The 16,024-nt window shown below is 56.8% G+C and overlaps 5 protein-coding genes across 5 annotated transcripts in view; 3 read left to right on the top strand and 2 right to left on the bottom strand.

Moving 5' to 3' along the window:
* Positions 1-1,521: 1,521 nt before the first annotated feature.
* Positions 1,522-4,378, top strand: GUITHDRAFT_107795 (hypothetical protein; the record flags this gene model as incomplete). The annotated part of the gene is made up of 17 exons (XM_005833101.1): positions 1,522-1,572; positions 1,621-1,684; positions 1,739-1,897; positions 1,952-2,006; positions 2,054-2,105; positions 2,157-2,341; positions 2,386-2,548; positions 2,602-2,759; positions 2,811-2,898; positions 2,944-3,145; positions 3,189-3,291; positions 3,336-3,594; positions 3,691-3,798; positions 3,844-3,886; positions 3,944-4,044; positions 4,088-4,219; positions 4,265-4,378. The coding sequence occupies 17 exons, from the start codon at positions 1,522-1,524 to the stop codon at positions 4,376-4,378; spliced, it is 2,037 nt and encodes a 678-aa protein (XP_005833158.1).
* Positions 4,379-4,467: 89 nt separating this feature from the next.
* Positions 4,468-7,205, bottom strand: GUITHDRAFT_107796 (hypothetical protein; the record flags this gene model as incomplete). The annotated part of the gene is made up of 4 exons (XM_005833102.1): positions 4,468-4,531; positions 4,591-5,735; positions 5,900-6,220; positions 6,273-7,205. The coding sequence occupies 4 exons, from the start codon at positions 7,203-7,205 to the stop codon at positions 4,468-4,470; spliced, it is 2,463 nt and encodes an 820-aa protein (XP_005833159.1).
* Positions 7,206-7,633: 428 nt separating this feature from the next.
* GUITHDRAFT_107797 (hypothetical protein) lies at positions 7,634-8,322 on the top strand (the record flags this gene model as incomplete). The annotated part of the gene is made up of 5 exons (XM_005833103.1): positions 7,634-7,771; positions 7,820-7,895; positions 7,945-8,084; positions 8,132-8,226; positions 8,271-8,322. The coding sequence occupies 5 exons, from the start codon at positions 7,634-7,636 to the stop codon at positions 8,320-8,322; spliced, it is 501 nt and encodes a 166-aa protein (XP_005833160.1).
* A 231-nt stretch (positions 8,323-8,553) lies between these two features.
* On the bottom strand, positions 8,554-9,808 carry GUITHDRAFT_163001 (hypothetical protein; the record flags this gene model as incomplete). Its single annotated transcript, XM_005833104.1, has 2 exons — positions 8,554-9,570; positions 9,722-9,808. The coding sequence occupies 2 exons, from the start codon at positions 9,806-9,808 to the stop codon at positions 8,554-8,556; spliced, it is 1,104 nt and encodes a 367-aa protein (XP_005833161.1).
* Positions 9,809-12,013: 2,205 nt separating this feature from the next.
* Positions 12,014-16,024, top strand: part of GUITHDRAFT_138311 (hypothetical protein) — a gene marked incomplete at both ends in the record, with an annotated part of 5,577 nt that continues 1,566 nt past the window's right edge. Inside the window, 10 exons of the mRNA XM_005833105.1 lie at positions 12,014-12,550; positions 12,595-12,677; positions 12,731-13,118; positions 13,339-13,435; positions 13,488-13,840; positions 13,981-14,006; positions 14,108-14,665; positions 14,808-15,369; positions 15,413-15,523; positions 15,723-15,818. Of these exons, the coding sequence (XP_005833162.1) occupies positions 12,014-12,550; positions 12,595-12,677; positions 12,731-13,118; positions 13,339-13,435; positions 13,488-13,840; positions 13,981-14,006; positions 14,108-14,665; positions 14,808-15,369; positions 15,413-15,523; positions 15,723-15,818 (2,811 nt within the window). The remainder of the gene's footprint in view (positions 12,551-12,594; positions 12,678-12,730; positions 13,119-13,338; positions 13,436-13,487; positions 13,841-13,980; positions 14,007-14,107; positions 14,666-14,807; positions 15,370-15,412; positions 15,524-15,722; positions 15,819-16,024) is intronic.

Below are 16,024 nucleotides of genomic sequence, written 5' to 3' on the forward strand. Positions count from 1 at the left end.
AATTATTGGGGGTAGGGGGTAGAGAAATAATCCAATATGAGAGGGTAGGGTGATTGTTGCGGGGGTGGAGAAGTTTGATTCTTGTTTGTGCGAAAAAATTCTTAGTGACATGACCTTATGGGGTAGGGGTGAGTACCCTACCTACTCATATACATTTTTTCGACATTTTTTCTACCAAGAGTACCCCTACAACATGCGCATAAAGCAATGACTACCCACCCACTTGCATAGTGATCTGGCACTGAAGCCCGAGGCTGACTCGGCTCAGTTCTCAGTCACTTCAAGAGTGCCTAGCCTGAGCGGCCGGGCAACTTGCAAGTTCCCCGGGCCCGGTTCGGAAGTCACAAGTTCACTCAGAGACTGACGCGGCTGACTCTCACTGATCGACTGAACTTGATCACCCAGTGCCCCGGCCGGAGCGCCGTTTGTGAATCGCTTCACTTGAATGCCTTGAACTCGGAATGCATTCAAGTGAAGCCGTCACGGCCGTACGGTCCGATCGGACCTTACTGCCAGACGGGAGGATCCCGCCCCGGACCGGCCCTGACCGTGGACTAACCCCTCGGGCCGTCGTGGGGCCGTAGGCTGGGCCGCCGCCGGGTGTAGCGGCCCGGTTACTACGACCGTACTGTTACCCGGTACTACCGTACGGTGGCTGACCGGTAGTAACGGGCCGGGGGCCCAGTGTGGCCCGCCCCGGCCCCCCCGGCCCGATCGGCGGACTCATGCTTCCGTGACTGTGACGGGCGGAATCGGCTAGTCCGAGTGACGGCATTTCCAGAACCCCTTCCCTGAGACAGAGAGTTCAGTAGCCCCCTGAAATCATGACAGTATATATCTCAAATTACAGTTGAAGATTTCAAAATTGCATGAAAGGCATGGGCCACGACATTTTTCTATTTCGATTGTTCGTAGGAAACCCTGGTTGAGGCCGTTGCGATGCAGAGCGATCGAACCTGCGAAGAGGAGAGGAGAGGCCGAGGAGAGGAGAGGAGAGGAGAGGAGAGGAGAGGGGAGGGGGGGAGAGGAAGGAGTGTAGGATGAGAGGAGAGTGACGAGGCAAATAGAAGACTAGCAGCAGCAGCACACAACAGAGACAGAGCAGACACAGTAGGTGAATCCAATGAGCTGCAATGCCTGGAAACGATATTTGTGATTGAGATAATGATTGAGATAGCAGAGATGGGATAGGATGGGGCGAGGTGATGTCATGTGATGGTGGAAGATGATGATGATGAGGAGCAGCTTTTACAGCAGCGAGAGGACGCTGGAGTAAGCCATCGATGGCAGATAGCAGGCAGGCCAAGTAAGGTCGCACACAGGAGTAGCAAGGAAAGATAGATGGGAAGAAAACTACTCACGTTAACGCCCCCCCTGCCTCGAGTCAAGAAAATGAAATGGATCATCTCCTTTGTCTCTGAGTGAATCTTGAAGGACCTGATGCGAAATCCACGGGGGACGTAGCTACTCATAGAGGCGATGCCTGCCAAGATTTGGTAGCTTTGCAGCGGCTCTTTGAAGATGATCTCTGCCCTCGGCATCCTGTTGGAGGAGGAAGAAGGAAAGCTTGTGGTACTAGACACGTTCCTCTCACTCTCAAGTCACCGAGCTGCTGCTCAGGTTCAGGCTATCTACCCAGGAGGGCCGGCTAGCATTGCATGCGATATCTCCAGAGAGAAATATGGTAGAGCTGCTGTGCTGCACCCCTGCCACCAGTGATGCTGGGGGTGGTTGACAGGGGAGGGGTGGGGCATTCAAGCAGGAGACGTTCTCTTGCGTGTCGATGACGTCGAGGTGCTCGGGCGAGATCCTGTGCAGGTTCGATCGCTGCTGCGAGGAGCCCCGGATACCAAGGTTGTGCTGCGTTTCTTGCGCAAAGAGATGGGAGAGACAAGAGGTGAGAGTGGTTGAGGTTGTTGAGGTTTGCTTCCATGTGCTGAGAGTATACAAGATGGGAAAGGATTCTTTGACATAGAAATACAGAGGAGATCGTCAGTCAAGGACAAGTATTGCTCATCGTAGCTTGTCCATCGTTCTGATAGTTTGCTGTCAGGAGCATGATCTTCCAAGGAACCCCTGAGAGGCATCCGATGATCTCATTGCAGGTCTGTTACTTGATCCTCTTCTCCTTGCTCCTCACCTCAATCTTTTTACAGCAGAGTCATCAAGACTCGGCTATGCATGACCGAGAACTCAAAACTCCCAAGATCTTCGAGGAGTTGATGCCATCCGACAGTGTTACCCCTTGTAGATCAGACATGAAGCCTCCAAGACTTCATGAGAACAGCCTGGGCTTTCAAGCAGCTTCTCTCAAGCAGAAAGTGGCGGAGCTAGAACAAGAGTCCGTGCTCTGTTTGCATGGCAGATGTTCTCACCCCTTCTCAGACTCCGAGAAGCAAAAAGTCAGGCTTACCTCAGCTCAAAGATAGTAGACCGTCTTCACTTCCTTGAAGACAAGCTGTTCGAGACCGAGACGAACATGCCTATCATGATAGAACAGCGGTGTGATGCCAAGTGGGGGCATGTGAGATTGGAGTTGCTTGCTGAGGTACTGAACGAGGAGAGCGATACCTGATTCGCTGTGATTGTTTAATCCTGCAGGTGGAAGAGAAGAAGAAAGAGGCGAACGTCTTCATGAACCTGTTGAAAGAGTCAGAGGATGTTGATTCTTCCTTCACCTTGCCTTCCTCCTCACCGCCTTCGCAGAACCTCGCAAAAGCCAACGAGAAGCTGAAAGCTTACAGGGAATCGGAGGAGATGTGAGATCTTTGAGAAAGCTCATCGCGCTTCCTCCTGTCATGTCACTTCAGGTTACGTCAGCAGCTCCTGGAGACCAAACGAGACCTCAAGTCTTACAAGGAGCGAGAGCAGCAGCAGCAGCAAGCGCAGGTTGACCCGGTGCCAGTGAGCTTGCGGACTGACATGACACGTGATACGTCTCAGAGACGAGCCGAGCTTTCAAACTCCGACCATCCCGTCGACGGTGTGCTGTACAGCAGCGACAGGGAAGAGCGGAGGGTTCAGTACTACTCCTCGAGCATGAATGGATGGGGAGACTCCAAGATGACCGAGGGGCTGAAGCACAACAGTCTCATCTCCGGTCAGCTCTTGAAGCTGCTGGAAGAGAACGAGGAGCTGAGAGACTGTGAGCTCCTGCGACGGCCTGCGGCCCTCTGACCCTCCGGCAGACTCCACCAGACTTGAGCTGCAGCTGGCGGGGCAGGAGAAGTCGAGGAGGAGCCAGCGCACTAGCCCGAACTCGACGGAGCACCTGCATGAGATCGCGATGCGGTAGGTAAGACGTCGAGGAGGCGCGGGGACTGAGTGGCGGGAAGGCAAGGGGTTCACCTGCTGCGGCTGATGCTCAACTCGGAGGAGAAGTCAAGGGTGTCCAAGAGCCTCAACGAGTTTCCAGCATGGTTGGTGGCGGCGATCTTCTACTACGTGGACGACGGGGAGGAGGAGGAGAGGGTGGAAGATCTGAGGCGCTGGATGGAAGAGAGCGAGAGCAACCAGAGCCCGCAACAGATTCAGACCCTCCTGCTCAGAATCGCCATGTTCTTCTCCTTCCGCCAGGAGGAGCTTGCCCACTCTGTATGCTGCATCCTCGGCCTCTTCCCCCCCCCCCCTGTCACTTGCATGATCTCACCCTTCCCTCCTCGTATCTTGTCGCTCCTGACTGCCTTTCAGCTCACGTTCAAAGACGTCGCTCGAGGCGTTCGGCTCTCCCTCAAGCTCACCATCAGTTTCAGTCAGAACGTCGACGTCGTCCGACTCGCGGTCCTGTGCGTCTGCGCGGTATCGGGAGGTTGAGCATGCGAGGGAAGGTGACTGGTACCTCAGATCTGCGTCTCTCGCCCGGCAAAGCATCTCATCCACAACTCGGGTGAGCCTGTTGCTGTGCCGGTCACGAAGGGACTTGATGTTGAAGGTGTGGCAACAGGGATGTCGGATGTGATCAAACTCTCTTCTCTCCTTTCCCACGACGATGAGCTTGTCTTGTTGTTCGCCACTGAAGCTCTTTGCCACATCAACGTCATGAAGGTCTGTTGAGCTACCGCGATGACAAGGTCTGACTCTCGTGTAGAGCGTTGATCAGCTCCCCTCCACGTCTTGCTTGTCAGACTGCTGCAGTCTCCTCAAACATCACAACGGAGACATCAGAAGAAACTGCCTACTCCTCCTCTGCCAGTTCTCCCTCAAGCCTCACCTGCAACATGTACGAAGGGAGGGATGCGAACTAGCGATCGCTAACTGGCGGCAGGTGCTCAAGGAGGAGAGGGGACTGGCTAAGACGTTGAAGTCTCTCGCTCAAAGTGAAGACCCGCTGGAGCGAAAGAGAGCAGAATGCGCCCTGGACAACATCACTAAACAATGACAACAATCGACAAGAGACAATGGAGTTGCCGCTGTTCTTCAACTTCTATTTACACACATGTAACTTATGAATAACACAAATGTCACCCCTCACTCCTCCACGTCTGAGACTGATCTCAACGAAGACGTCAAGTTTTGCAGCTCCCGGCGGATCCTGAGCAAGTCACAAGCACGTCAGCTGAACTGCACGTATCCCACAACATCTCAAGTCACCTCGCTCGCACACTTGGCCTTCCCTTGGACGCATCATGGAGCATGTCGGTGAGGGACTGTACCACAGCGTCTCTCCTCCTCAGCTCGTCCTTGAGCTGCGAGATGGTCTTCTCCCCCCGCTGTAGCCTCTCCTCCAGCTCCTCGTGCCTTGTGCGGTTCCTCTCGCCCGCTACCTCCATGGAAGAGGGCAGGGAAGAGTCCAGCACATCCGATCTGGTCAGGCCTTCCTCTTCATCCTCTTCATCCTCCCCTTCGTGCTCCTCCTCCTGCTCCTCCTGCTCCTCCTCCTGCTCCACAGAGTCTGACACGTTGCCCTTGCAGTCAGCGAGCGTGAGGTTGTCGCGGTCCATGATGGTCTTGACGTGCTGATCCACCTCCATCGCCTGATTCATCTGGATGTCAAACAGTCTCTTCTCAAGCGCCATTGTGTGCTTGTCGATCGCCTTCCGCAACTTTCGCAGGATGTAGTTGGACTGTTTGCGCACATCATCCACCGCTCCTGCTCCCGCTCGTGCTCCTGCTCTTTCTCCTGCTTCCGCTCCTTCCGACGGGTCAGCGTGATGAAGTGACTTGGAGACCAGCTCCTCTTGCCGCTTGAAGTACTCCTCGAGCTTCTCGAAGAGGTGCTTTTGGTGCGCTTGAGGAGCGGAGTTCTGCGGCGGGCGCAAGCCTTGCTGGAAGGAGCCCAAGGGAGCAGCTGGACTCTGCAAGGGAGACATGAACTGGATCCTGCAGACCTCGAGAGGAAAGAAGAGGATGGTCAGACCGTCCGAGGCCACCGCACAGAGGCAAGGAAGGTGGGGAAACGCGAGGGGGGAGTGACGGGAACGGAAGAACTCCTCAACGGTGGTCGGGAGGCCGACCTTCCTTGCGCTGTCGGTAACGAAGGCGTCAGGTTCAAAGAGCTCCTGCAGGCAGGCTGGGGCTGAGAGCCCCCGGCAAAAGTAAGCCTTGTTCATGAGGAGGTGGGAGGTGCTGAAGACTCTGCCCTCGAGCTGCATGCTGACTGCCGTGAGGTCCTGGGGTCCGTGCTGCCGCCAGAAGGCAGACATGTCCTCGACTGACGCATGCCCGAGCAAGCCAGCGAGCACACAAGTCGCTGCTGTCAACCTCTCCTCTTGCTCCTTCACGCACCCGGTCCTCACCTGCCAGCAAGCTGATGAGTATGGCTGAGGAGGAGGGAGGAGGTAGTAGGGGATGAGCAAGTGAGAAGGCGGTAGGGGAGGAGGGAGGGAGAAGGCGGTAGGGGAGGAGGGGGGGAGCAACAACAAGGCAGTAGGGGAGAAGGGAGAGGGGAATCGTGTCTCACCAGCCTCGTCACTATCCACTTTCCAAGTGATAGGTCGCACACTGCATCGAACTCCACGCTCGTTCCGACGGGGAGGATGCGCCCTCTGAGGAGATCGGGGGACGCGAGAGCTACGAGCTCACCACTCATCTCCATCGCAGTCTCCTCCTCTAGCATCCCTCCTTGCACCAAGACCTCGTCATCGACTGAGTCGACCACTCCGAACCTGCCCTCAAGGTACGCGACGTTCGCCGCCCCCTCCTCTCGCGTTGCCGCTGCATGCTGTGAGATGCTGATAAGCCTCTGAAGAGTCGTCTCGTCCAGGAGGTCAAGCCTCTTTGCCTGCCAGTCCCTCAGGTCAGCTAGGACGGCACAACCGCATGGAAGCATTCACCTTGAGAGCATGAAAGAGTGAGAGGGGCGACAGCTTGCGAAGAAGACCCACACCGCCGTCGGGGACCAGCGCCCTCCAAGACAAGAAAGGATCCGCTTCCTCTCCCTGCTCCCAGTCTCCACCATTCGCCATATCGTTACCTTGTTCGTCAGCGTCCTCCATGCGATCCATCATGGCCTCCCCGTCTGCCGCATCTCCCTCGTCCTCAGAGGAGGAGAGGGGCTTGGGAGGCTTGTCGTCTCTGTCGCACATGGGGAGGAACTCGCCCTCGACCCACGTGAAGTAGAGGTGATGGGTGCGCACCCACTCCTCCTCCTCCTTGGTACAAGATCGCTTGAAGTCAGAGAAGTCGTTGTTGGACACTACGAAGCCTCCCCTCATGAAGGCGTACTGGAGCACCATGGACTCCTCGTTCGCTCCAGGGGGCATCAGCAGCGCGTGCCCGTGCAGCTTCATCGCAAGGAGAGCGTCAGGGTCATCGGCCACCCTCGTCCTGTTGCTTCCTTTCGGCGGCTCTTGCGTGTAGGCGTACCCGACCAGCGCTATGACGTGCTGGTAGCCTTGATCCAGGAAGAAGTCGATCACTTTCTTCAGTCCCAGGCAGCTGAACTTCATCCTCTGCCCGTATGACCATGCTACTGAAGCGCCGTCGATGACGATGTGGCTGCTGCGGGGAGGGAGGCCAAGGGACCCGTAGTCGTCGGGCTGTCTGACCTGCTCCACATGCTCATGGATGGAGTTCATGGCCTGGTTGAAAGGAGTCTCAAAGGTCTCTTGATCGGGCTCCTTGTCATGCAGCTTGCGAAAGCGAACGGTTTCCTCCCCGCCCTTGAACAGCAGCGAGGGTTGGGGCGGAACGCGGGCTGCGAAACATGCACGGAGGGAGAAATTCAGAGCCACGAGGAGCGCACAGGAGAGCAGAGAGAGCTTCATGGGTTTAGGAGGGGACGGGAGAGATCTCGTCCTCCTCCTATCCGTCGAAGGATCCTGACAGGGTGATGTTCGCTTCTTCTCCATACAAGGATCCCATGCGGCGACGCTGGAGGGGAGTGGGGTTCGAAAACGAGGAAGCAGGGGTCAGGTTGTGCGCCCTATCACGTGCTTGACTTCCTTTGCTGCTTCCTCGCACTCATTTCTTGTCGCCTTCTCCTCCTCTTCCTCCTCCTCTTCCTCCTCCTCTTCCTCCTCCTTCCCCGTTCGGGATGCGTCTGCCCGCCATAGCCTGGCAGGACTCGAACACGGGCCCAACACTAATAAGATCAGATCATGAAGCAGATCAGGACCCTGCCCTTTTTTATTAGTACTCCACTTAGAAAATCACTGAGCTTTGAACGCCTAGATCTGGATGTAGGAGCAAGGGGATGACGCCAGGCATGGAGGAGCTGTTGATGGAGCGGGTGGGGAAGGGGGTGGAGGTGGAGCTGGTGGACAAGACGAGGAGAAGGGGCTTCGTCTACACAGTGGATCCGATCTCGCACAACACCGTCATGCTCACCAAGGTCAGTGTGGACACGGCGGGAGGCCCGCTGCTAACGCTTGCTCGGCAGCCGGAAGGAGGAGCAGGGGAGGCAGGCAACTGGGGAGCCTCGATGCTGTTCAACGGAGCTGTCAAGAGCGTAGCAGGTGATGCTTCCTTGCTCTGTCCTCGTCCTCCACTCATCATCCAGGTCAGACGCGCCCATCGTGGAGATAGACTTCGCCTCTATGGAGCAGGATCATCCTCTGACAAGGAGGGACCGAGTTCCCGCGGAGGAGCATGATCCAGCCAAGGTTGCCGAGAGGCTGGAGAGCGTCAAAGATAGGCTAAGTGCTGTGAGAGGCATGCGTAGCGGAGATCTGCGGTGCTGACGGCGATGCAGCACAGGGTTTCTTTCACTGTGCAGGAGGGAACTATCGTTATCTTGGACGGCGTAGCAAGACTTCCTGCTCCGTACTCGAAGCACGATATTGTTTGGTGAGTCAAGTGCGACGGTCACTCGTGCTGACTGTACGCAATAGCCAGAATCCCGTGGTTCTAGAGAGGATGAGAAGAACGATATTTCACGACTGACGCCCGTGTAAATTGGTTGATGTGTACTCTGGGATTGTTGAACATGAAGAATGTAAAAGGAAGTGCAGGGTGCATGAGAGCTGCGATCTTGCTCAGACGTCTCGTGAGCGTCATGCGACTAGTGCATTACATATTCTTACAAAGATGTGAAACCTTTTCACTCCACCTAGGGGAGGAGAAGACATCTCGTTAGCACATGATGATAATATACAGAACTTGATCCGGGATCCATCACTCAACGACGGTAGACAAGCGCTCCATCCTTGTAGACCTCTGTTTCGAGATGTCTTCCAGGGAGCACCACAGATTGGGAGCGGTCCTCATCAGGTAGAGCGCATCGGCGTAGCTGAGCTTCAGGACCACAGACTTCTCCACGGCCCTCACGTCCGCTGCCCGCATGCACTTGCTCCTGATCTCGCTCTCGGGCACGCCGCTCTTGCGCAGCCGACACAACTTGATCATGGTCATCTCCCCGAAGCACTGCCCCCTGGTCAGCGTGTCGATCTCGACACCATCCACAGAGCAGGAGAAAGTTCCTGAGACGACCCAGTACATGTTATCGCCGAATTTGCCCTGGGAGATTACCAGGTCTCCCTCTGGAATCGCACACACTTGCAACTTCTTCGCGATGGTTTTCAAGCAGGAGGGATCAACGTTGCGGGAAACGACGCAAGGCGAGGCCATGAGAGCATCCACTCTTTCCTCCACGTCCATGAGCTCGAGGGATTTTTGATAGCGGTCTTTCTGCCTCTTCAACTCAACCTTGCCGATGTTGATGCGCGACATCTCGTCCAGAGAGCTCCACAGGTTGGGGATTCTCCGTATCAACGGGAGCATATCCAGGTACGACAGTTTCAAAAGATGGCATCGCTCCAGAGTGCGAATATCTGCCATTCTGAGACACTCCTTCGATGCCATATCGAACGACTCTCCGCTCAGCAAGCGCTTGCACAGTTCAACGACAGTCACCTCACCGAAGCATCGCCCAATTGTCAGGTGGTCGATTTCTTCGTCATCCAGGACACAAGCGCAGCTCCCTGACATTATCCAGTACATGTCCTGCCCAGGTTGTCCTCTTTTTGTCACCGTTGTTCCTTCTTCCAAAACCATTTCCTGCATCGTCGAGGCCACTTCTTGTAGGCAGGATGGCCAAATTTCCCTGGCACGGAATACGCAGAAGCTTTTGATGGTGCTTATCCTTTCTTCAACACAGATGCTAGCCGAATCTTCGGAATTATGCCTTGTACTCTGTAAAAAAAACAGAAACATCAGTTCCTTTGAAGTTTATGCTTTTAATACATGCAGACAAGAAACCATGTCGAAGCAGTCGTGTCATCACGACATGATCCATCGGCCAAGGGGAGCGCACACAACACACTGGCGACTGGAGGAAACTCACCTTCTCCTGATCATCCTCATGCACGCAACTTCCATGATTCATGACTGTACTCGGTTTGTTCTCATCTCCAACCTCGCTTGCGTGCATCGCTCAGAGCTTTCGGCGGCAATGCAAACAATTCTCTTGTTCCCACGTTCTTGCACTTGCCTCCCACCCCCTACCCCCAAATTCTCCTCTATACCCCACCGATATTCAGTATATTTTACTACCCACCCGTATTTAAGACGTTCGTAACATGGATTTTAGTAGGGTAATTGAGTGCAATGATCAGGACCATAACCCCTTATTTCCGAGCACCCATACCTACTGCTGGTCCGAAAGATGACAAGGCACCCCTTCGACCTCCCTCCCGGGCGACATTGAATCTTGAGATATGGTTCTGGTAATGAGATTCGAAAAGTTCTTGTATCGTATCTTTGGTGCTTTGTGTAGTAAAGAATCCCCTGGGGATTGCTGTCTGCCTTTCGAACATTGTTATCACCTCAATTGAGGGGGACTCGCTCTTCTTATGTGAATTCATTTGAGTAAAGATGGGTCTGATTTCATTGGTGGCATCCATGATCAACGAAAGAACAGGGGCCAAATATCCGTTTGAGATATCCCCTTGGACCCCACCCCCTAGATTTCTTACCTGACCACCCCCGAATCCCATGCTGCCATCCGCCGAATGCCTTTCCGACCTGTAAACCTGCTATATCTATTATTGTTAAGTTTGAAAAATCAGTTCTGTTCCTCCCGTCATCACTCGAAGGAGACGCTTTGGCTGACAGCCTATAATTACCACCCACCGGTGCGAACCGACACATCCTACAAAACACACCGCCTTACAAGAAGCCAGACTCTGAGACCGCCGGGCACCGTCACGGCATATAATTTAAGTCAAAGTTTGCCAGGCGCGGCGGCATCGGTCCCGAGGGCCGGGCCGTAACTAACTTAAGTTAGTACGAGTCGGTGGCACGGACTCAGCCCCGGCCGGGCGCGGACTGTCAGCAAAAAGTCACACTGCGGCGGCGGCGGTCACGGCAAGTCGGACGGTCACTGATCACACCGGGGCCCGCCCGGGCCGGCCGCGGCGGGCACGGTGCTGCAAATAGTCCGGGACCAACGAGTCGGGCGCGGCCCGGTGCTGAGCACGGACTCCGAACTGAGCCGGGACTCTTGAAGGCTCACTGCCGCGAGGGTCCCGCCGGCCGCCGACCCAGCCGGCGCCGGCCGCCGGACTCCAAGTCCGCACTGCAGCTCCCTCGGAGCGCCGGTCCGATGATCGGACACACTGTGTCCGTGTCAGGCGCGAGCCGCGTGACGGCGTCCGATCATGGCACTCAGACTCGCCAGAGGCAGGCTCACTGGCCTGCCGCTGGCCCGCCGCCGGGCTGAGTCGCCCGGCCCGCCGGTGCGCCCGGCGGCGGCCGCGGCGCGAGCTCAGCCTGCCAGTGCGCTCGGGCCGGCCCCGGCAGTGCCATCATCATCGGCGGAAGGAGCCTGGCCTGCCACGGTAGCCGCTCCGGGAGCCTGGCCGCGCCCCGGGCCGCCGGCGGCCGGCGGCCGGCGGCCCCGGCCGGCCCCGGCCCCCGGGCCCCGGCCCCCGGAGCGGTTCAAGTCGAAGTGGCACTCAGCCCGGCCCGAAGTTCCGAGTTCGAAGTTCTGCCACGGCCCCGGGCCGCCGCCTGCGGCGGACTCCGGCGCCGCAGGCGGCCCGGGACGCCGTGACACTGGCCCATCAAGTTGAGTAAACAGTGATCGGACGGCTACCGTACCGTGCCAGTGTCGCCCGGCCCGGCCCGGGCCCAGGCGGCCCGGCGGCGGGCCGGGCTGAACCGTCTTGAAAACAGGCTAATAATAAATTGACCGGCCCTTTCAACCGGGGGGGATCTCCTCTATTTTTAAAAAAGCAGAAATTTGAAATGGTGTGCTGGCTGGGCGTGTGATCATGGACGACAGATGTAGAGGAGGAGGAGGAGGAGGAGGAGGAGGAGGAGGAGGAGGAGGAGGAGGAGGAGGAGGAGGAGGAGGAGGAGGATGAGGATGAGGAAGGGTCAGGTGTGCGAGAGAAGAGAATGTGAAAATTCGTGCATATTCGAATATGCCCTAATATGAGAAGGCCTTCTCAGAGAGGAAAGCAGGCATCGATGTCCTTTATACAAACGGAAGCATGCTTGCGTGAAAACGACATCTTGCCTGATTTTTTGCATTCTATGAAATGACAAGTATTTTGGCAGATGGTGCAAGATTTCTCTTGTCTCTCAGTCTTTCCAGCCCAAGGCTGAGTCCGTCGTTTCTCTTCGTCTTCACATGAGCAACTCAATATGGGTGAGACCCACGGGCGGGCAAAGTTGGGTCGAGGCACAGGTTATCAGCCAGTTGGATGGCGGAAGGTTGAGGGTGAAACTCAGCGACGGGTCAGAGTTGACCATGTCAGCAAGAGACATTCACCGCAAAAACCAGCCCGGGCTAGACGCGCCGGACAGTCTCACATCTCTGAAGCATATCGACCTTCCCAATGCGCTCCATGCCTTGAGGTTGAGAACTTCTGTGGGAAAGTACGACACTCGTGCTGGGCCATTCCTGCTTTTGTCTGGTGGGCTCGAGGTCCACAGCAGGAACAGCAGGAGCGACATGGAGCCGTCAACATGCTGTGCTGGGGTCCAGGCGTCGGCCTACGCTCAGAGCGTCTTCTCCATGATGAGAGTCCGTCGAGATCCTCAGCTGTGCATCATAGAGGGAGGGAGGAGGGAGGAGCGGGCGGCGATGCTGAGATTGATCCTGAGTGGTCTTCTTGCTGAGGGCAAGCAAGCATGTACGGCTGCTGGAGGTTCGCTGATCGACAAGGTACGTGCTGTCTGTGCTCTGCCGCCTTGTGATGCAAGAAGAAGGTCAAGGCAGCGATGCACTTGCTGGAAAGCTTGACGACATCCAACTCCACCTCATGCGACAGCGATGGATGCTTCCTCTCCCTGTGAGCTAGAACGCTGCCCATGCTGTCTTGCTGCTTCATAACCTTGTCCTCAGCGTGCTGGGCTACGAGCATGCGGCATCGGGGCTGGAGCTCTCTGCAGCAGCAGTGAAGCCTCGGCTCGTCGACATGAGGAGACCATTGATCGCCCCTGGCCATGAAGGATGCTGCAGGTTGACGGAGCAGGTTCTGCAGGCATGCCTGGAGCAGGAGAAGCTCGTTGCGGATATCTGTAGCATCTCGGATGTATGCCCCAACGCTAGCCAGGTGGGCAGAAACGAGGAGACTCTTGAGGATTGGAAGGAGACGGTCAGTTCGTTGGAGTTGCTGGGGATGTCGGAGAGCGAGGTCGAGAGCGTCGTCCGTCATGCTGCCGCGTTGATGGTGTGGTCGTCTGCCGTCTCGGCAATGAAGGAGACTGAGAGTTGCCGGAGCTCCACTGAGGTGAAGAGAAGGGGAGAAGAGGGGAGAGGAAGGCAGGGCAGGGGAGCCGAGAGGAGGGAACAGGTGGAATGAAGCGAGAGGGAGCAGGCGAAGAGAGTCAGGAGGAGGGAGAGACGAGGACGGGAAAATGTAGTCTTGTGGGTTCTTCTAGAGACGGGGAGCGAGCAGAGGAAATTGAGGGAACGTGAAGAGGAGACGACGAGGTGATAAAATGCCGCAGAAGCTTGCTCGAGCCTGGAGGAAGGTGGAAAACCTGCTCTTCTCCACGGGGGAGGAAGCATCCGATGCTGGAGAGGAATCGCGCGAGGAGATGTCAGGTAAGAGGAGGACGACACGACTGCTAGACCCCTCAGCTTCTTGTCCTCATAGATGCGCTCCTGGGCAACTTCATGATGAACGCCGAGGCCTTCGGGTCTTGTTTGTACATGATGATCATCGAGAAAGTCCTCCTAGCCGCTCAAGTGGCCCTGGGGTCAGCAAAGCTCTCAGAGAATCCTGGCGAAACAGGAGGAGCAGGAGCAGGAGCAGGAGCAGGAGGAGCTGGAGCTGGAGCTGGACTGAGGACCGTCACCATCATCTGCACGAAAGATGTCTCAGAGTGTGACGCTCCTGCTGCCGACGACCGACGGCCTGCGGGCTCGACGAGTTTCCAGCAACTCGCTGCCAGGCTGATGGACGACCTTTTGCATCATCGACTGCAGTCCTGCCTGTCTGCATGGGAGGTAGAGCCCCCCCCCCCCGCTCCTGCTCCTGCTCCTTTCCTAGGACGCGCAATCTCAGATTCTTCCTTCCTTTTCTCTTTCTCCTCCTTTCCTTTCCCTCCTCCACGCTTCATCGGAGATGGTGAACATTTCCTTTTCAGGATCAATGCAAGAGAGAGCAGATCACGTAAGCGGCTTACCATACTCTTACTCCCTCCCTCCTTCCCATCTTCCCCTCCCTCCCTCCCTCCCTCCCTCCCTCCCCCTTACTCATCGTTCCTGGTCCAGGTCTCGCACTGTGTGTCGAGCACGAGGAGGGAAGCATCCCCTGCGTCTCCTGGAGGAAGGAAGTCTCCTCGAGAGGATGAGCAAGTTGACAAGGGCCGCACTCCCCTCCTCCCGCCTCAGCCTCCTCCCCCATCTGTCCTTGATGGATCAGATGCGGCAGTGGGCAGGGGAAATGGACATCTCTTCCTCCTCCGCCTGTGCTGCCTTCATCGGGGGCCAGCAGCAGCTCCTGGCTGTGGAGCATGTAGAGCAGCGGCAGGAGTACAGCATGCAGCAGCTGCTGCGCGAAGACTTCTTCTACGTCCTCCTCGCCCGCTATGCCCAATGGCTGAGGGCAGCGGCGCAGAGGAGAGCAGGAGGCTCCTTCCTCCTCCCCAGGGGTCCCTGCGCGGCCCCGCAGGCAGACTTGGTTGCTGCGATGAGGAAGGAGCTGATGGAGGTTGAGGAGGAGCTGAACTCGCATGAGCTGCAAAGCACGCGGAGGTTTCTCTGCCTCCAAACGTGCCAGGAGAGGAACAGCAGATACTTCGACGCGAGCTTCTGTGAGCTGCAGTTGAGGTAGTCCTCTTTACCCCTCGTTCCTCTTCCCTCCTCCCTCCTCCTGCCCCTCCACGACCTCATCTACTCCATACCCCAAGTCTCTTCCTCTACCGCCGGACCTCTGGTACCCGAGCTCTGTCGTTCCTCACTGCGATCGCAGGAAGCATCGCGTGGTGGAGGCAAGTCTGCTCGGGAGGGAGGGACTGGACAGGAGCTTCTCACACGAGCTCTTCGTCCATCGCTACCATCCCCTCCTCTTCGGCCATGGCGTCGTCCCCCCCTCCCATCCCCTCCGTGACTGCTACCTGCTGGGACGCCTGTCCTTGAGCGAGCAGGTCCAGACCGTCCTCACGCACTGCTCCTGCTCCTCCTCCCTCTATTGCATCGGGCCGACGAGGATCTTCTTGACCGACTCCCTCCTCTCCCTTCTTGAGGACCTCCGCTCCAAGGTGGTCAAGTCCTCCGCCAAGGCCCTTGAGAGACACGTCCTTGCATGGCAGTGCAGGAGACGAACAGCGCCTGCAGCTGTGCAGGAAGAGGATGCTTCTTCTTCTTCCTCCTCCTCCCGTGCTTCGCTCCTTGTTCGGGATCTGGCAGAATGGCCGGCGGATCGCGTGTGTAGTACCTCGCTGAGGGTAACGATCAGCGGGTGTGGCAGCTGCGGGCAGGTGGAGGCAGCGATCGGCCCAGCTGAAGGCCTGGTGGGAAGAGTGGAGGAGCAGGTAACGTTGACTGTGTGCGAGGGCAGTTTGTGAGTGTGTGCAGCTGGACAAGACAAGAATGATGATGACGACGATGCTGGAGAAGCTGAAGGGGAGGGGCAGGGAGGGCCAGCTTGAGGTGAAGTCTCTCAGCTGGGAGACGCCGGGGCTGACGGTGGGAAGCAGGAGGAAGTGGAGCAGACGAGTGGCAGGATGGCTGAGAAGCTTCGAGAGCTGGAAGAGGTCGACCTGCCTGCTCGATCTCCCTCCCTGCTCTTCCCCTCCTCCTTCTCCCTCCTCCCTCTTCCTCCTTCCTCCTCCTCCTCCTCCTCCTCCTCCATCCTCTTTCTTCCTCTCCCCTTACTTCCTCTTAGGTCTCGACCCATCTCCATGAGGTCCAGCAGGCGGTAGAACGTCACTTGGATCAGAATCTGAAGCAGCAGGCGGTCACGAGAGCGAGCCTGGAGCAGGTGAAGCACCTCATGCTAAACCTCATGCTCCCCTCCTCTCCCTCCTCTCTACTTGGCTTCTCCCTCTTCTTTTCTTCTCTCCTCTCCCATCACCTTTTCCTCTTCTCGTAATTCTCACTCCTTTTTCCCATCCCATTCCCATCCCACCTCTCCTCTCCTCTCCTCTCCTCTCCTCTCCTCTCCTCTCCTCTCCTCTCCTGTCATAG

This window comes from Guillardia theta, assembly GCF_000315625.1.
Source record: "Guillardia theta CCMP2712 unplaced genomic scaffold GUITHscaffold_31, whole genome shotgun sequence".
Taxonomy (NCBI): domain Eukaryota; class Cryptophyceae; order Pyrenomonadales; family Geminigeraceae; genus Guillardia; species Guillardia theta.